General features: G+C 43.3%; 1 protein-coding gene across 1 annotated transcript in view; it reads left to right on the top strand.

The window, feature by feature from the left end:
- Positions 1–19,622: 19,622 nt before the first annotated feature.
- Positions 19,623–21,174, top strand: part of LOC309561730 (calcium-activated chloride channel regulator 1-like) — a gene marked incomplete at its 3' end in the record, with an annotated part of 83,028 nt that continues 81,476 nt past the window's right edge. The window contains exon 1 of the mRNA XM_082265723.1: positions 19,623–19,655. Within this exon, the coding sequence (XP_082121849.1) occupies positions 19,638–19,655 (18 nt within the window). The 5' untranslated portion in view covers positions 19,623–19,637. The remainder of the gene's footprint in view (positions 19,656–21,174) is intronic.

Raw genomic sequence — 21,174 nt, 5'->3', positions numbered from 1 at the left:
TGTGACAGCCAATCCCAAAAGTCACATGATCAGAAAGCCCACCTCTGCCTCCCAGCATTTAGATCCTCCTAAAGGGGCTGTGGGTGGTGGTGGAAGGGACTTAAAGCGGTTGTAAACCGCTTTTTTTTTTTTTCCGGACCTGCAAGGTAAAGGCATAATGTGCTAGTATGCATGGCATACTAGCACATTATGTGAAACTTACCTGAAAATGAAGCTCTCCAGCGATGCAATGTAATCGCTGGAGGCAGTGTCCATCTTCACCCGGTCTTTCTTCCAGGTCTGCAGTCTTCGGCTGTGTGACAGGCCAGAGCTGTGATGATGTCACTCCAGTGCATGTGCAGTGGAGCCGTCATTTATGGCACAGATATCTCAAGGAACTGCACGGGTGGCCATTCCTTCAGAGCGCATGTGCCAATGACGTTATTGGCTGCATGTAATGTTATTATCTCCTAAACAGTACAGGTTTAGGGGATATTTACAGTACCTATAGGTAAGCCTTAATATAGGCTTACCTATAGGTACAAATTATGAGTTTGAGTTTATTTCCTCTAGGAGAAAACCCCAATGCATATCTTCAAACTGTCCCTTATTTGAAATAAAGTCCCTCTGTCTCTCTTTACTCCTCATTTGTCCCTCATTTTGGTCTAATCTGTGTAATTGTACAAAAGAAGCACTATTTAACTTTCAAAAAAGTCTTTCCCAGCGCTAAACTTTCATCCATTTTTAAATGGCTAGATTTTTAACTTTTAAAAGCCAGTATAAAGGAATAGTAGAGGTAAAAAAAAGAGCACTTGTGGGTTTAACTAATCCTTTTTTTTTTTGTTTAATTCTTTTTTAAGACGGAGTGGCAGGGGTTGTGTCCTATGCCTACATACCTATAGGTGTCCCATCTCAAAAAGTTGGGAGGTATGCCAATGTAAGTGTTGAGGTTTCAAGTTGAGGGGTTCCAGGGGCATTTATCAGTTCTGTCACACAGCAAGGGAATGCTAATCAAGAACAGTGAGCCGGATTCTGTAAAACATTGACTACAAGGTTACAGTTTGATTGATAATTTCCTCCCTCATCTATTCTGAAGTAGCACTGAAACTGAATGAAACCTGACCCTGACCACATGCTAATCATCTGACTGTTTGGAATGAAAGTCTGTTATCTTTAGTGATAAATCAGTCTTAGAACTTTACAAAATATCTCAGTTTGCTGCCCAGGAATCCACAAACACAGATAATACACTGTAATAAAGGTTATACACAGTAGAATTGTACAATAGACCTAGCTGATTGAGAGGCAGCCTGATTTGCAATTAATTGTGCTGCTTTTTTGCTTGATAAACGTCTCTAATAGTATTCTGAAAATAGACAAACAGAATCCTTTGCCGCATGCAGCCTGATGGCCCCAGGTTGGACACCCCTGGCTTACAATATCCTTGCAAATTAATGGGAATCCCACCCATGCACAGAAATCCTGTATGCATCAAAGTATACTCTGAGCTGACCTGCACCATCTGATTGGATATGTAATATGGTCAATCAGAAGCCACATGTGTTAACATTGAGTGGGTTATAGGAATGATATGTCCCTGTAACCAACAGATGCCCTTGAATGTGTTGTCAAGAAGGGCCATGTACCCCAGGAATAAGTGAATAACAGATTGCGTTACATGCTTTACAAAAAGAATGCAGTATTGTTTGGGTAGGTATTCCCCACAACCACATAATATAATGAATTAACAACTGACTTTGTGCAAGATATTTATGATATGTAGAAGGGGGCTTTGTTACATGCTACTTTTTAATGTATATTTTTTATTATTTCTTATTAATAATATTTACTACATGTTGGTAGGTTACATACTCAGTTGGGTTACCAAAGAGGGGTGTATGTTAAATTAGGCCAGTAGTTCTCTCAACCTTTGTGAGATCAGGGCTTAATTATAAAGATTATTATCATAAATTATTTCAAAAAGCTTCCATGCCTCAAGAGAAAAAAGGATTAAACCCCCTGCCACTGATCAGTTGCAGCCAGAGGCAGGATTGCAAGTTTACCATTGGCCCAAAATCATACCCATGCACACAAAGAGGACAGAGATGACCGACATACACGCACACACACAGATTGATCAGTTCAGTCACATTTTTTCAAAGAAAAAAATGGATGAAGTTTACATCAGTTTTTCATCAGCTGCACGTGTTCGGAATGCGTTGCATGACAACATTACGTCCATGAGCATTCTTGTCTCGGTCTTCTGCCTCTCCCAGCCAGCTCCTGAGAGCCTAGATGGGCAACAGCAGCGTACCAGTAGAACTGACAGTGACTCCTCACCGGAGATGGATTACTATATGCCTACTTATATCTATTGTAACACTGCCCCCTTGGGGGTTGCTTGTAGTTGTATGTTCTTCTGTGCCTTTTTGACCCTGTGAACCGTCCAGCCCTCCTGACGCTCTAGGTTCAGACATGTTGTGTATACCTTTAAATACCACACTGACACAATGCAGATCAGTTTTAACTCTTTAGATTTGCTTTACTCAAAAAGAAGGCTTAAAGGAAGTATTAACTAGGCCCTGGGTAAGCAGCCAAGGCTCGGTTGAAATAACACTAAAGAACAGTTAAATAACAAGCTATAGTAACAAGTAAATACACCAATATACCCAGTCTCTTACAGAAAGTAAATGAATCTCCCAGGAAGCTAAAACTTGCTATATGAAATACTCCTGCTAAAGGGGAACCCCAGGCCAGTCTATAGTACATGTATCCTAATGAGAGATGAGGTAATCTGGATACCATTAGTGTATCCCTTTAAAAGCAATAAGCTAGCAATGTTTAGAATGCAAGGCCTTGCTATTATCTTCACCGGCAGTTGGAGCTCAAAGCACAAATGATTCCCAAGTATAGCAAAGCGTGAGAAAAGCAATGCAAGATAGCTGGTTCTGATTAATGATGATCCACTAACTGATCCAAGTGTAGAGTGCCTTTGTACGGTGTTCAAGCGAAGCTGCAGCAATTGATAACTCGACTTTGAGCAGGTGCACTTTCACCAGTCCTGATGTCCGTCCCTCCTATGAGGTCTGGAAGAACAAGCAAAGTCAACTCTCCACATTGTGTGATGTTACTGCATTTTCTGTCTCAGTCTGATTCATGGTTCCTGACACTCTGCAGATCAGGGGTGTCCTGCTCCCATACCCAAGTGCAATGGGCCCAACCCAAAGTTGGCATGTAAAGGGGCACTATTTCCACCCACTGCATCACTACAGGAGGGGCAATAATTAAAGGGCACTAACACCTGCCAACATTGGGGAAATTGATGCCACAAATATGCACACAGATAGGCCAGCGTTGACATACACATACACACAGAGGGGACAGGGTTGATATACATATACACACAGAAAGGACAGAAATTACTAATTTATACACATAGGGGGAACAAAAATAACACAAATCTAAACACAGAGGGGACAGGAGACACACTTATGGTCATGATCGAGTGGGGTATTAAGTTTAGTGGAGGCAAGTTCCAAAATCTGTTTATAATGATAAAGGAGAGAGGCACAGTTCTCTATAACTGTTGGGCTATAGAGACCACAAAGAATGATACTAAAAAGGTCAGAGGTCATGTGCACCCAAGGGGGACAAATTAAAGCAAAGAACCTGTAGCTATCCATTTTGTCTATATGAATTAGATGAGATGATTGAGCTGCGATACAGTATAAATTAAAGTGGAGCATGGCTGCCCCTTCATGATCTCAGAAGACACATTTATACGCACAGAGGGGGCAGACATGATCCAAATATACACAAATGGGGTAGAGAGAACACACATACACACAGAGGGAACAGAGATAACACACATTTACACACAGTGTAAGCAGAGAAGACACACTTACACACTAATGGGACAGACATACTGTAACACTTTTATACACAGAGCGGACAGTGATGACACACCTATATACACGGAGGGGACTGAGATGACATATATACATACAGAGTGGACAGCCACACAAGGGGGAGTCATCTCACACAAACAAAATGGGGGAAAGCAAACACGCGGGTTAATGCATATAGGGACAAAAGGCCCCCCACACAGCAGGACAGTCAGGGTATACATAGATCTCCCTACACTGCTACTTCTCAGCCTTTGCATCGCACTACCTACCTGATTGACATGGGATCCCCTCTGTGCCCCTTTAAGGATCTACACTCTGTAAACCCCCATGGTGTTGTGCCCCCACATTAGGCAGTGACACTTTGGCTGGACACTACCTGACCCAGTGACACAGCACTCTGAAGCTCTGTATGTGGCACACACTGGCCAGCCCGGGTAATGCCGGGAGAGCACACTGCACACACATGCTCCAGTCACAAAGACATCTACAAACCTCTGCAGGAACTGCAAGTCAGCTAAGGAAGTGCTGCACACAGGTATGATAGCTATTAATTCACAGCCCACTAGGATGGACACCGGGGCCTAGCAGTGGGCCATGGCCTGGCTGTTGCAACCCTGCAGGGGTAAGGAGCCTTAAGTGTAAACTGCTCCGGATCTTTTATATCCTCCTCCTCCTCATCCATTCTGATTACTGGATCACTGGGTGTACTCACATAGGCGTGGGTGGATAAAGTAAATATCCCATAGTGAAAGTCTGTAAAACGTTGTTTATTGTGCTAAAGAAGCTAAAAGCGCACTTACAGTTGTGCTTTGGAGTCAGAGCATAAAATGATAGTCCGCAGAACTTCTAGCGCCATTACGTCACCTCCGGTTTTGAAAAGCCCGGTCTGTGGAATGTATTGCATTCAGGAGATACTATCGTTTTACGTCTGACTCCAAAGCCCAATTGTAAGTGCACTTTTAGCTTCTTTAGCACAAAAAACTAAGTTTTTACAGACTTACACTATGGGATGCTTTCTTTATCCCCCCACCCATATGTGAGTACACCCAGTGATCCAGATCAGAACCAACAAGTAGGAGGAGGATATAGAGGATCCGGAGCAGTTTACACTTAAGGCTCCTTACCCCTGCAGGGGTGAAGCTTTGCAGGGAGTGTGGATCTGAGGGTGGAGCATCAGTAGACTTCACTTACCCTTCCCTTTATGATTATCAAAGCACCAGTCACTTTTTCACAGGAACTTTGGAGTAAAGATACATGTGTGCATTCATTAACTTTTTTCTGATATATTGCTAGAGTTTTGGCTCTTTGGAGTTTGTTGCACATCAAGCACTTTTAAGCACTTATAATTTATTTGGATTGTGGACTATATATATTATTTTTAAAGGATTGCCATAGACTATAATTCATTATAATTTATTTAGCACTTTTTTATGCACTAATTTGCACTGATTGTTCATATAAAGGTGTAGATTTTAATGATAGACATTGTTTATAGGGACACTATTATTTGTCTGTGTATTTACAGAGATAGCACACTCATTCCTATTATCAATGTTGTTTAATATATTTTTTTTATTCAATATTTTTGGGTTTACCTGCATGTCCACATTAATATATAGTATTTAAAGGGACAGTGCACAGGATTTTACACATGTATATATTGCACATTAGAACATAGGGCAGCGTGTCATCAGCAGCACAGGGCCAATTAGCACTGTCCAGGCAGAGGGTCAAGGGTCCTGCGGCTTCATAGGCCAATCAGGGAATAATGAAAACTTCTCCTACAAGCTTTAACCAGTGCCCCGCTGGACACTGATAGTAGTCACTAGACTGCTCTAACTGCTGATGAGAAAAGTATTTAGCAGTTTATATTTACTAAAATAATTGCATTTACATGTTCTGTGTACTGTGGGAGACCAGATATAATGAATGCAGGTTCCTGGGTTTAGTAACACTTTAATTTATAATACAACACTTATTAGCCAGCCCATGTAGATGTTCCTTTAAAATGTTGCGGCTTCGGCCTCGCCTGCGCAGCCCGCGGCCGCGACCAGCCATCCGGTTCGTGACGGACACCCACAGGAGCGGGGATCAGCTGGCCCAACCTGCTAGCCATCCTCCGAAGCACACACTGGGAGATTTCTCCCTGAAACGTCCCTTGGGCCTATACACTATCTGAAGCCGCGGCCTTGCCTGTAATCGCCGCGATCGCGGCGGGGGGGGGGGGGGCCCGGAGCGCCCACACTGAACTTCCAGCCCCCCATAATCATTGACTTTCCCTCTGAGGCCCACCGGGACCACCTCCATTGGATACATATCCACCTGGCAGCAGCAGACGCCTGGGTGCCCCAGTATTGGATTCGGGGCCCACCCAGCAGCCTCAGCCACGGCCTCTTCTCTCAACAGGGATACCAGGCAGCCGGATTCCCGGTAAAGTGACTGTGACCCCCCCTTCAGGAACTTTATGCTCCCATCCTTTGCTCCTTGACCATAACACCCTGCTACACACCCCACACAAGGACTTATAACTCCCTCCTGCTGCATATGGAGTTATTACCACAGCCCTTCATTCCCACATTAAATATCTGATCTCTACACGGCTGCTTCCACACTCAGAGACCCATATCCTCCTCAGCTACCAGCTCAATCTTTCCTTTGGCGGCGAATGCGGTGTCTTCTAGGCAAGACATGACAGCCTAGAGCTCCGCATCTCTGGGGATAGGACAGCCTTGCCGCATCGAGTCACCATCACCTGCTTTGCATCTGATAGACCCAACTACCCGTCCGACCAGAGATGGTATACGGGGGCACCAAATCAAAAATCAAAACTAAATCCATCGGGGACATGCTAATCAAGTCATCTTCCAAAATGGCGGGCCCGCCATCTTCCAGATCACCCCACACTCCCTCTCGTGTACATTCCTCGGCCCATCCACAGGAGGGGGAATTTGACCCTGACTTTGGACAGACCCCACTTATGCTCCGGGGCGACACCTCACAAACTGACCTCATCCAGCAATTTGAGCGGATGCTCACTCGGGCCCTGAAAACGACCTCAGATGCTATAACGGACAGGCTCACGCATGAAATCAGGGAAGTGGGCCTCCGCACTACAGTACTGGAGCAGCGTACTGAAGAACTAGAGGTAACGACAGGTAACCATGCTGAGGAACTCGAGACCCTCAGAGAGGAGAACCTGACCCTGCAATCCCGTTTGGAGGACTTCGAGAACAGAGCCAGGAGATCAAATATCCGGATCAGGGGTATCCCAGAATCGGTAGAGGACCTTCAATCCACCATAACAGCACTTTTTCAAGAGTTAGCCCGTTCTATACCAATTGAGCGACTGGAAATGGACAGGATTCATAGATCCCTAGCCCCTCGCTCTGATGATGGACCGCCAAGGGATATCATAGTGAAACTTCATTATTTCCGCTCCAAAGAGCAACTCATGGCAGCTGCCCGCAACCGGGAGGCTTTACACTTTCAGGGTCATCTCTATCAATTCTTTCAAGACCTATCACAAGCCACCCTTACTAAGCGCAAAGCTATGAAACCTCACTTACTCACCCTGCAACACCATAAGATCATCTACCGTTGGATCTTTCCCTTCGCGGTTCGTTTCTCCTACAAAGGTACCTCCTACCAATGTAAGTCTTCCGAAGACTTGCAACATGCTCTCCGGGAACTTCACTTGACACCCCCAGAACAACCATCTGAAGGCTCTAAACGTCGAGCTGCATCCTCCTCACCACAGAAAGAACAAGCCCACGCTGGCCAAGAAGTCCAGCCAGGAATCCACAAGAGAGGCCGCTACTCTTCACCGACTCCACGTCCTGTCCACGCTCCTGAAGATTCCATGGACTGATGGGACACCACGCCGTACACTAGCTTTCCAATACCTCGGCGAGCGCCTTGTTGCTCTGCCGACCCCTTTGGGTACCACGGTACTGGTGCCTCCTTGATACAGTAACTATGAACCCTTCTTTTTCCTTTTTTTTTTTTTTTTTTGCCAGCAGCCTTTTTTGCTGCTCAATGCACTCTTACCAGGCACTTGTGGTTGTTTATTAGTCTCCATATTGACCCCCCAAGTTAATAACAAACTACCCACGGATGGGTAGTAATAGTCCTCACTGCACCTTTTGAGCCAGCTTACTAATTGTTAGCCTTGCCGCTTTATCTTCCCCCAACACCATCGCTGCCTGTTCTGAGTGCATTGATATGCAGTAGACACTCGGGGCTTAATACCCTGATTGTCTACTTCTGTTTATATAGTTGGGTATGACTGTCCACCCTAATAAGTTTTATTGTTCAGAGTTTACTGTATGATTGACTCGAATTGCTTACTTTATTACATTATACTTTTTTAGGCTGTCCTAGACCCGGGGACTGCTCACTGCACCCCATTTTTTGTCCACTAGAGCCAGCCCTGACTGGATTGGCATCTATTGGACCCTTTGATTCCTCCCGGCGGGTTCCACAGTTCCTTCCGGAGGACACCTTTAGGTTTTATTAACCTTTCAAGACATTCCCTAAGCTTCCCTTCCCCAGCTTCCCTATCCCCTCTCTCCCTCCGGCCTTCCTTCCCATCCCTCCCCCCCCTCCCGGGGAGAGTCTCCAGCCCCTAGTGCCCGACTCCTACCTCCCTCTCCCGACTTCCAATCTTCACCATGTCCACCTTGAATGTGCTTACCTTAAATGTACAAGGCTTCAACTCTCCTTCTAAAAGAGTGAAAGCTTTCCGGTCGTTTTCTTCTCTATCCATTCACGTGGCTTGCCTCCAGGAGACGCACTTTTCATCGCAATCGACGCCCAAACACTTTGGCCACCAGTATCCACAGGTCTATACGGCCTCTGCCCCCACGAAGCAACGCGGGGTGCTGATTGCGTTTCATAGAACTACTCCATTTACGCTTCAGAAAGAGATCAAAGACCCTGAAGGTCGGTACCTCCTCCTGATTGGTCGACTTCTTGACTCTGAGGTCACAATCGTGTCCTACTATGCCCCTAACAAACATCCCCAGGCCTTCCTTTCCCACCTCCTGTCTGTCTCTAACACGCACAAGAGCGGCACGCTCCTGCTCTGCGGCGACTCAAACCAAATGCTCTACCCCCTGCTAGACAAATCCCCTGCCCCTACGACTCCGCAACGACTCTCTTTTCAACAGCTCCTTAACCAACATTCTCTCTTGGACACGTGGCGTGAGCACAACCCCATGCGGCGGCAATACACCCACTACTCTCATCCACATAAAGTATTTTCCCGGATTGACCACATACTTACCCATGTGGGCACGTCCCCACTTATCTCCACTTCCACCATTGTACCGTGCTCTTGGTCTGACCACGATGCAGTGATCACCTCCTTCTCCTCCATGGTGCCTAAACCTAACCTTCGCTCTTGGCAAATCAATGACAGCATGTTGGCTAACCCTACTCACCAACTTGAACTAGAACGAGCCATTACTGACTACCTGACTACAAACTCTCATCCAGACACGTCCCCCTTGACTTTGTGGGAAGCCCACAAACCCGTTATTAGAGGGGTCTGCATTAGCAGAGCCTCGTACATACGCAAAGAAAAGCGTCTCCTGCTCCACAAGCTAGAAGCAGACTTTCAGGCGACCCCCATGCCTACCACGAAACAGGCTCTTGACAAAGCACGTCTGGAATTAGACCTCCTCCTGTCGGAATCGGCGGAACAAACGCTCCGAAAATCTAAACTCTCTATATGAAAGCGAATAAACCTGATACATTCCTAGCTCTGACACTGCGTAAAGCCGACTACACTCCGAAACCTATACGCCTTAAACTATCCAAGGACACCTACTCCAGCAACCCCCTTAAAATCCTCCGCAAATTTCGTGACAAACTCTCTGCACTCTATAAGGACCCCTCTGGATTCGATCAAACACAGCTAGACTCCCTACTATCTTCCGTTCAACTACCTTCCCTATCATCCTCCCATAGGGAAATGCTGGAACAGCACCTCACAGCTGAGGAACTGCAGCAAGCCATAAAGTCTTTGAAACCACGTAAGCGCCCAGGCCCAGACGGCTTCTCCGCTACTTATTATAAACGCTTCGCTCCCATTCTGATCCCCCCTCTGGTAGGGGCGCTCAACTCCCTGCTAGATGGGCACCTCTTCCGGGAGGAGTCACTAACGGCTGCTATTTCTATGATTCCTAAACCCAACTCCGACCACACTTCTTGGTCTAACTTTAGACCCATCTCCATACTGAATATAGACATTAAACTACTAGCCAAAGTCCTCTCCACCCGTCTCAATACCGTCATTGGGTCATTAGTTCACGCAGACCAAACGGGCTTCTCTCCTAGCCCACATCGCTAGACAACGCCGCATTCCCTCCTGCTTCCTCTCCCTTGACATCTGCAAAGCCTTTGACTCCTTATCCTGGCCTTACCTTACCTCGGTCCTCGGTCGTTGGGGATTCGTCTCACATTTTATGCAGTGGGTAAAAGCCCTTTATCGGAACCCAAGAGCATATGTACACTACTCCGGCTTCCGGTCTGACTCCTTCCCCATTGAAAGAGGCACACGACAAGGCTGCCCCCTCTCCCCCCTCCTATTTGCCCTATCTATTGAACCCCTCGCTATCCTTGTACGTGCTGATCCTAACATTAAGGGAATTGAGCTAGGGGGACATCACCATAAACTCTGCCTCTTTGCTGACGACGTCCTCGTTTTTCTTACTGCCCCCCTGGTGTCGGTTCCTAGCCTCTTACGTACCCTAGCAATCTTTGGCTCCGTCTCGGGCCTCGTGGTTAATCCTCGAAAATCGCTAGCTCTAAATGTATCTCTCCCGACTGATGTCCATTCCCACCTTAGGTCCTCACTCCCGTTCCCTTGGGCAACCTTGTATATCCCCTATCTGGGGGTGAACCTCACGGCTGACCCTGCTGGGCTCTACTCCGCTAATTACCCCCACATGCTGTCTACACTTACGAACCTCATGTCTAAATGGTCCTCCCTGCCCCTATCTTGGATGGGGAAAATCACAGTGATCAAGATGTCCATTTTACCCAAAATCCTGTACCTCTTTCGAGTTCTCCCTATTCAGGTGCCGGCCTACTTCTTACGCATCTTACAAAAACGAGCTTTGGACTTTATTTGGAGCAAATCTAAACCTCGCTTACCGAGACCGACGCTATACCGCCCACGAATTCGCGGCGGGCTGAGCGTACCGCATTTTGCCAAATATTATTACGCAGCACAACTAGCTCCCAAAATACCACGCCACGAAGGAAATTCCACTGTGGGTTTCCCTAGAAGCAGTGGAATGTGATCCATTATCTGTGGCCAATCTGCTCTGGCTACCACCCGCACAACGGCGGAGCGTTACCAACCCAATCACGAAACATAGCTTGACCATCTGGGATAGACTTGGTCGACGCTTCCACCTGCAATCTCCTCATAACCCCCTACTCTCTTTTCTCCGCAATCCGTCCTTCTACCCGGCCTGGTCCTCGCGGACTTCCTTCTCCGCCTGGACTAGTGCTGGCCTGATACAGGCCCATCAATTCTTTACCTCGTGCACCTTCTGCCCATTCCCTACCCTGCGGGAAACTTATAATCTCCCCTCTGGGGAAATATTCCGCTACCTACAACTCAAGCATTTCTTTACACAAGCTACTCCGATTAGGGAGAACTCCGCCACCTTCTCGACCTTTGAACGCGCATGCAAAACTGACCCTCACAGACGTGGACTCCTCTCTGACCTCTATGCCCACCTCCTGTCGGCTCAGGAGACCACACCGCCTACATACATAGCCAAGTGGGAACGTGACCTGCACATCACACTTGATCACGAGGACTGGATACATATCCGGCAGGCTACCAAATCGGCATCCCCAAATATTGTTGCACTCGAAACGAATTACAAGGTCCTCACCAGATGGTATTTGGTTCCCGCTAGGATCTCTAAATATGTGCCTCAGTATTCCCCACGTTGCTTCCGGGGGTGCGAATCCCCGGGTACTCACGCTCATATCTGGTGGGAGTGCCCTGTGGTTCAAGCCTTCTGGTCCAAAGTGCACGAAACTCTGTCTACCATGTTTGGCGTCCCTCTTGTCCCTGACCCGACATCTGCTCTCCTGAATCGCAAGCCACCTAACCTTACACACCGTTAATTCAAACTTTACCTATATGTCACGACGGCTGCAAAGCAAACCATCGCGAAAGCATGGAAAACCCCCACACTCTGCCATCTGGCTATGCTACACAGGGTTACCCAAGCCATGCTCCATGCTAAAACGGAAGCAATTTTGTTAGACAAACTGACCCCCTATGAGCGGCTATGGCGACCCTGGATTGACCATTGCCTACCTCCTGGCCTTGACGATAGCCTTGTACTCACCTGATTGGGTTTCCTCACTTCCGGCTCACTTCTCCCTCCTGGGCCCCTAGTAGGGTTCGAGGCTCCCTCCGGACACCTGCTGCTACCTCCCCCCCACAACCCTCCCCTCCTTACCCTACTTTTTTCCTTGCCTGTCAACCCAGCCCCCCCCCCACTCGGCCCCTGGCGTACCCACTTGAGAGCTATACCTTGGTTTTGGTTGAGACCCCTTCTGTGTGGGGGTTCAATGCATCTTGCTGTACCATGTTTCTTTTGCCTTCAATAAAACCGTTTAAAAAGAAAATGTTGCGGCTTGATTCTCTACAGATTCTCTGATTCTGTCCAAGAAACTCACTGTGCTGCTAATCCAAAGATTTAGACAACTGTAAAATGTTACCAAAGCAGGAATTCTTTGCTCTTTGAGGTGCTTTGTGGGAGTTGTATGCAGTGTAGTTTAGTCTATTTAGTTTAGTGTTCAGTGTTCTGGTTTTGTATTGTTTTCGTTTTGCATATTTGATTGTGATTTAAATACTGTTAAATGTGTATACAGTACCGTAAAATAATGAGGCTAATGATGGGCTGTTTTTTACACAAGAATACTCTAGGTCCTGTAAAGTTAGATAGAGTTTCCATTGCCCTAGGAGCCTTTTAGAGTGCATTGAACCATAAAAATACTTATATTTAACCTTTCCTATTGACTTTATTGTATTTCATTTGGTAGCACGACCCCCACAGGGGCTGCTGAGTATGTTCGTTTCCTCCACACTCCCTTGACCCTGAGGCACCTCCAACCCGCTAGACACTATTGGTTGTGACATGGTAGCTCAGAGAAACAACAATGACCCTTAAATATCAATGTATCAGTTTACTGATTTGAGAAGGAAATGAACAGATATAGTTTCAACACAACAGGAAATATAAGCAACAAGAGCAACAGTGGGATCCTGAATCTTCAAGTCCCAGAATCACTGTGAAGCCCAAGACTCAGAATCCCATGTAATGATAGTACAAACTATGAATAGATATAACAATATCTAACTGAAGAAATATTTGAATATGTATGCAGTAGTAATGCAATTTCTCCTATAAAGGTGTGAGAGTGACAATCAGACGTTTGACTCTAAACTATAGATAATACGGTTAGGTCTAACTAACTCAGTTGCATATATATATCTCAATAGAATACATTTCAATCTTAACCTGAAAGAGTGCACTCTATCACCTATAGGAGGCCCCCTTATCTATGAATTGAATGAGTCTCTTCCTGACAAGGCCTTCTTAATCTTCTCCCGCAGTAGGAGCTCTAATCATTCCATGAATGATATTTGTAATCCAAAGGGAAAAAGGGGGTATTTGTAATCCAGGTTCTGCCTCAGATAAAATCAGTATAGATCGCTATATGTGTAAAGAGGTGGCCTTCCGTATTGCCATGCACTATCCAAGCTCAGGAGTGTCCTATGGCAACCTCTCCATTATATCAAAGACTTCCCTATCTCTGTGCTGCGTCACAGGCCCTTTCTCTCTGTCCATGAGCTATTGTGTTCACCACAATAGGATTTCTCTCACCCAGTCCTCCGACACTTCTGTCCAGCAGTCCTACACACCAGGCCTGTCACTCCTCTGTGGTATCCGCCACCTCTCCCAGGTGTATCCTCGCTAGTCCACGGCCTCTCCTCGCTCTGCTCCCCGCAGCGGGTCTTCAGCTCATCCACTCCACACGCGGTCCCCGAGGCAAGAGAGCGAGCAACTCGCCCCGCCCTATTTATATGCTCTCCCATAATCCTCCGCGAAACCTGCAGCTGCCTGGGAGTATAGTTCAATCCAGCCTACTTTCCCCAGTCTTTGTCCTCCTTTTGACTATATCTCCCACAATCCACCACACCACTCTTTCAGGAGAAACCCACAATAAGCAACCAATTTAAAAGAACAATATGTCAGCTGTAACTATGCTGGAAGCGATTTCTTCACTTGGCTACAATTGAAATGTCAAATATTTGTTGAAATCTTTCGATTTTCTTTGAAATATTGGGGAAATCAGCAGAAAGTCGAAAAATGTCGACTTACTGATCCAAGCTCCAGCTATTTTTTACAGAGCAAGGGGTGGGGAATACTTTTTGCTGTGCAAAGCTTTAACTTTCTGTCCACACAGGGCTTAGGCTGTTCAAATCAGCTGTAGAACCTTGCTGAGCTGCTGTGCTACCCCACTATTCCCAATAACTCATCATATCCTGTATCTATTTTTTCAGCAGCCGCTGATGAAAGAGCCAATTAAGTACTTGAACCTTTAAAGTGTTACTAAACCCACAACAGTAAAATCAGTCTGTATATGAGGTAAAGCATGCTTGTTATACTCACTGTGGAACCTAAGGGGTTACTCCTGTGTATTGTGTAAAAAGGCGGTTTGATCCTGTCTTCTCTGATCCTCCTCTTATTTATCTGTCCCCTATTTCATCTCCTGATAAGATGGAGCCTTTGGAGTGACTCTGCACATGCTCAGTTTGGTGTGTATTGCTAAGGAGTTTTTCTTTTCTTGGGAGGGTGCATGTGATCACCCCAGGGCCAAACAGGGGGTCAGGGGTCCTGCAGCCTCATAGGACAGTCAGAGGAGAAAGAAAACTCCTCCTACAAGCTTTACCATACACTGGTAGAAGTCACAAGCTATATACTGCTGATGAGAAAAGGTATTTAGCACTTTATTTTTTCTAAAATAATAGCATTTCCATGTTCTGTGTGCTGTGGGAGACCAGATATAGTAAATGCAGGCTCCTGGGTTTAGTAACACTTTAAAATGACCAATTTTTCACCTTTCTGCTGACTTCAATGTATTTCAATAAAGTGTCAAATATTCGTTGAAATCTTTCGATTTTCTCTGAAATATTGGGGAAATCAGCAGAAAGCCAAATTGCTGATCAGAGCTCCAGCTGTATTTTCGGGGGGGGGGGGGGGGGGGGGTTGATACTTTTTGCTGTGCAAAGGTTCATGTCAGCTGTAAAACCTTGCTGAGCTGCTGTGCTATCCCACTATTCCAAATAACTCATCATATCCTTTATCTATCCTGGCCCCCAAAATGTGATATCTCTTGTATTCATTTTACGTATGGAATAAACTCTGTTGTGGATTGATCATTTGGTGTGGAACTTCGATTCCAGTTCTAAATATCTCCTTTACAACCCAAGGTGACTGTGGTAACCCTTTGGTTTGCAGAAGCAGCCTACCTAGTATTTGGATGCCCCACAGTGCAGAGATGTATAGTAACGAAGTAGAACTACTTAAGTACTGTACTTAAGTACCGAAATGCGGTATCTGTACTTTCCTAGAGTAGAATTTTTTTCTCCTACTTCTACTTTTACTTCACTACATTTTTTCGATGATTTCGATACTTCTACTCAAGTATTTTTTTTTTGTGCTGCATAGTTACTCGTTACTTTTAAAAAAATTACCACTGCCAGAACAGTAGATGGCAGGTTGCATAAAGCTCAAAAAAATGTGTATAATGTCATTTGTAAATCAGCGCATACAAAAATAAAGGCTGTGTATAATAAAAGCTGCTATACCAAATCTTTCCAATAAAAAGAAAATATGAAACAAACAAATAAATGATGCTACAGCGCTTAAAGTGCATCAAGAAACTACTAACAAACACAGGTTAATCATTTGAATAAATCATTTGAAATAATAAAAACAATATGATGTTCAAACTTTTGACTTATTTCTTTAATAACTACATAACACAGTACTTGTACTTCTACTTTCAGTACTTGAGTAGAAATTTTTTTTCAAAACTACTGGTACTTTTTACTTTTAGTACTTAAGTAGCAAATTTTTTGAAAAAACTACTTGCAATACTTAAGTAAAAAAAATGTTGAATACTTCAGTACTTCTACTTAAGTAACTTTTTCTGCGAGCACTTCCACTTCTACTCAAGTAATTTTTTGATCGAGCACTTGTACTTTTACTCAAGTAGAAATTTCGAGTACTTTATACAAGTCTGCCACAGTGAGGCTAGCAGTATACTACATGACAACAATATAAATAAATATAAAATAAGCACTCAGTGTTGAGGCTCCATGTACACGGGACGTTGTTAAAAGTCCCTTTGAATGCTGTAATTTTTAGGACGTTTGAAACGTCCGTTCGGTCGCGTTTGTACCCGCATTTAGCGGGCGTTTGCGTTTAGAAGCGTTCCTAGAGGTCAAAAAAAATGATTCCCCTTTAAAATGGAAAAACGCGAACGCTAAACGCGGGTCATCGCGTTCGGACGCGTTCAGACGCGTTCGGACGCGTTCGGACGTGTTTGTGCGTTTGAAACGCTGGGAAACACACGTTCGAACGCAAATAATTGCGTTCTAAAAACAGTCCCTGAACGCAACTGCCTGCAAATGACTGTAAACGACCTGGTGTACATGGACAGATAAGATAAAATGTAGATGGGTTCAGGGGCTTCTGAAAAAAACGCCCAACTGCTCCTAAACGGCCATTTCCAGCGTCCCGTGTACATGGAGCCTCAAGGTTCCAGGGACACCCATCTACCCTTTATCCCTATTTTTTTTCAAAATGTTTGCACATATGTATAAATCAGCATTTTTTGGATAGAAAATTATATAGAACCACCAAACATTATATATCTTCTGAAAGGAGAGGCTCTGGAGAAAAAAAATGGTGGCTGTTGCAATTTTTTTGTTACTCGATATTGGTGTAGCTGTTTCTCAAATGCAATTTTATTTATTACTAAAACGTAAACTTATTTATTGGTAAAATATAAAAGACAATGTTTAATCAAGTAAATAGATATGACACCATTTTTGACATGTCAACATGTCAAGAAAGATTTAAATTGTGCACAATTGTGAAATCCCAACAAACTACAGCACCTAAAGTTGTCCATAGGTGATGATTTAAAAGCCTTTACAGGTTATCAGTTTTTGAGTTAATAATCAATTATGGCCGTGGATTTATTGCTCTTACTAATATGTTCATGGTGATACCTCACATTTGTGGTGCAATCACCATTTAAATATGTGTATCAGACCTACATGTGAGTTTTCATTTGTGTGTATGCATGGGAGGATGGGGGTGCTTTATTTATTTATTTTTTCAGTATTTTTATTTCTTTTATTTACATTTTTAAAGAAATTTTAAAACTTGTTTTTATTTAAACAGTAACTCACCCTAGCTCCACTGCACTGTGGGAAGATAAAGAGCTAAGTTACGGTGCTCAGGCTGAACGTCCAAACCAAATGTTATGTGAATAAAGCCGGCACACGAAAAGTCTTCTTCCAAGTAAAATACTTTATTCCAACATGGATAGCGGTGACAACATGACAAATACTGACGCGTTTCGGCTTTACGCCTTCCTCATAGCTTGTTTTTATTGAACTTTCTTGCTATCACAAGGGGGTGAACAAGCCCACTTGTGTCAGCTTTGGGTAGGTGACAGATACTCTTTATAGAGACATCAGGGGGTTATTAGATCCCTAATGTCTCCCCTGCTTTCAAAAGCAACTAATCAAGCACAGATCAAGCTTGGTTAGATGCTTCCCTGGCGGCAACAGCTAGGAAATTATGGCTCTGAAACTGGAGATGACAAAATCCTTGTCTTTTCCTAGGATTATTCATCACAGAGGAGAATGGGGAAAAGATATTCCTCCATCTCCTACATGGGCAGCCATCCTGAGTGCTTACTGTGGTCCCAGAGTCCCCGGTGGGAGGGGGGACCTTCAGGCACTGTAAAAGCTTTACAGCCTTCCAGGTCACTTCTACAAGAAAGCAGATCACCTGCTAAAAAAAAGGACACCAGGATCAATCAGAAGGAGCTGTGTTCCTGGTATAACCAATTGCTGCCAGGGTGTTTTAATGTATGTCAGTTGACAAGTGGTTTAAAGATTTAAGCCCACACGGGCCGAATGCAAGGTGACATTCGGCCCATGTGTATACCTACCAACTGGCCTGAAAGCTGACTGGCTCCTGATCAGCGCTCTCAGACAATGGCTGATTGGAGTGTCGGCAATTTCCTTTTTGTGTGTTCTTTATATGTAAACGGACAGTTTTAGCAATTAGTATACAGCATTACATTCAATACTATCTAAAGTCTTCTTTTTTATTTTTATTTTTCTAAATTTTGGATAGAGTAGTAAATGGCTAAAACTTTTTTTTACCTTTACTTCCTGTCCTCTAGATACATTAGGAAGTGAGAGGAAACCTCCCTAAAGTGAGGAAAATTAGCAAATATACAGTTGTCACAAGAACAAGAGACATTATTGGAAAAACTCACCCTCATTTCCTGTTCCAGTGACACCTCAAAATTTCAGATTTACCCTTAAAGTAGAACTGTAGGCACAACTTTTTTCATATAGTTCTACTTTAGGTAGAACTTTAGGTGTCCTGCTCCAGTGACACCTCAAAGTTTTAAAATTACATTTAAAGTAGAACTATAGGCAAATTTTTTTTTCATTTTGGATGGAGTAAGGGAGGGTCATAACCCCAGCCAGTTTATTTTTTGCCATTTGTGTCCCATCGAGGACATTTTCCTTCACTTCCTGTCCCATAGTCAAAACAGGAAGTAAGAGGAAATCCCTGCAAGTTAGGGGAATCCCTGGGGGCCCTCCAGATTACCAGAACTAGTGTCCCATTTGGAAGATTTCCCCTCTATTACTTTTCTGGGGACAACCCAGAATTTGGGATTTTCTTTTACTTTCACTTTCAATGATAATGGTAAATCTCCCTAACGGGGGCACAGATAGCAATAAAAACTGAACGGTGTTCTAATCCATCTCCACTCTTTTCAAAACGAAATATAACTTTTTGTCTTTAGTTGTACTTTAATTTCAGCACTGGAGACAATGATCACCAGGTCCAGTATAGAGGGTGAATCTCCCAAACAAGGATATAGACATCAAAGAAACAACCAGACAGTGTTCATAGCCCTTCCCTATTCTTACTGAAAAAAAGTGGTTAGGGTCCATTCTATCGGATTTATCAAAAACAGATAAATCTTTACTTTTTAACAATTATTGAAACCGTAATCGTTTCTTGTATTACCTTTGTTATTTCCTTATTACAGCACTTGTCTATGTCTAGATATAGGTAGTAAATGTATAATTTTCTGCACTGCAAAGAAAAAAAAGATAAGACAAGCAAGAAAAAGTCAGAATCCGGTGTTAAAGTCCTTAAAGGTTGCTTAATAGCATAAATTACGGTATATATAGGCTATAAAAATACTTACTTGAGCAGAAGCTGTGAGTAGCTGGTTAAGATGACACTCTGCAGAATTTTATTTTTGCTTTTACTATCTCAGACACTTTCCTTTGGAAGTGGATCCATAGTAAAACTTACTAATGGAGGATATGAAGATATAGTCTTCGCAATTAATCCTGGAATCCGTGAAGATGCAAAAATGATTGACAATATAAAGGTAATCATTTCTGAATAAAGTGGCTTTGTAGTATTAGCATCTATCTGTCTATCTATCTATCTCTCAATGCATCATATATAATTATTATTATTTTTTTATTGGTTATAAGCGTATATTAAGTATTAGTATTACATTTTTTTTCGTTATTTCTTTCCTTCCACATCATTACTTAAATTTGATAATGGAATCACATATGGAGCACAATTAAAATTGATGCCCAACTAAATCATAGATTATGAAAAAATATCATTTTTTTAAAGTACCAACCTGTAGAGTAGGGTGGGCAAATAGTTTTAGTTATAGTCTGTTCACACCATGAAAATTGATTACTAAGCTTTATGATTTTTTTTATTCACGTATAAGTGGGCTTTGAGAGAAGACTGTATTATGTAACAGGTTCAGAGCTATTTAACAAAAAAAATAAATATTGAGACTTACTTGCTTATAAAGAAGACTGAAGATTCCATTATTTAATGAGCAAAGTAAGGTGTACACAGCAAAGGCATAGCGCTTATGAGGGGGCCATCCTCCTTTATCTACATCTAACTATTTTTTTTCTATGTGACTATTTTTTCCATCAATGAAGAGGTTTTGAGAAGTGACTTTAATTAGGATTTTTTTTTTATTACATTCAGGATCAGGTAATACAACAAACAAAGACTCACTTAGTATTTTTGTGGACATATAGACAATAAAGGGTTGAAATCTAAATACAGCTGTCTTACTTCTAAATTATTATACATATAAAGGTTCAGTCATATGAAACCATACAACTAAATGAACCTAAGAAGTGCAAAGTCCATATATGTGAAGAAAAAGTCTGTAATATATTCAATGGTGATAAAAGAAAATACTATTTACTTTTATTATAACTGAATACATTATGGAATTTTTCTTAACATATATGGACTTTGCACTTTGTATGTTCATTTAGTTGTATGGTTTCATATGACTAAACTTTTATTTGTATATTTTTTATTGGCGCTGCACTATTTTCCATTTTAGATTTGAGAGTTAGATATTCTACTCTTTGGGATCGGAGCCTTATTTTCACATTTTAGTATTTCATCACAGTGCACATACACACAGATCAACCGTTACTTCTAAATTAGGCTTTCTGTAGAAAGAAATGTTGATTCTAATTCAAATTTCTAACAGAAATGTTTTATGCATTTAAAAGAATTTAAAGCTTCTACAAATTGCTACAAAACACAACTCACATTTTCAACACACAGACTTGGTGCTGGAAATCTAAAGGTTGCCCCATGTAATGGAAAATGTAGTGTTTGTTACAATCTCGCCATAAATTTGGTAAAAATAAGTTGCAAAATACAGCCTCTGTAACAGGGCCCTTTCCATCAGTCATAAGGCCCTTTCCATCACCCCCGTGGCCCTTCCCTTTAAGCCCAGGGCCTTTTTCACTGATCCCAAGGCCCTGTACTCCCATTTTGGGGCCCTTTATAACAGTCCCACAGAAGGACCCTTTCACACGTTCTGCAGCAGGCACCCTTCCTGCCGT

This window comes from Pelophylax lessonae, assembly GCF_965119305.1.
Source record: "Pelophylax lessonae genome assembly, chromosome: 8".
NCBI lineage: Eukaryota > Metazoa > Chordata > Amphibia > Anura > Ranidae > Pelophylax > Pelophylax lessonae.
The sequence above is the reverse complement of the archived record's forward strand: the minus strand, read 5'-3'. Positions and strand labels throughout refer to the sequence as shown.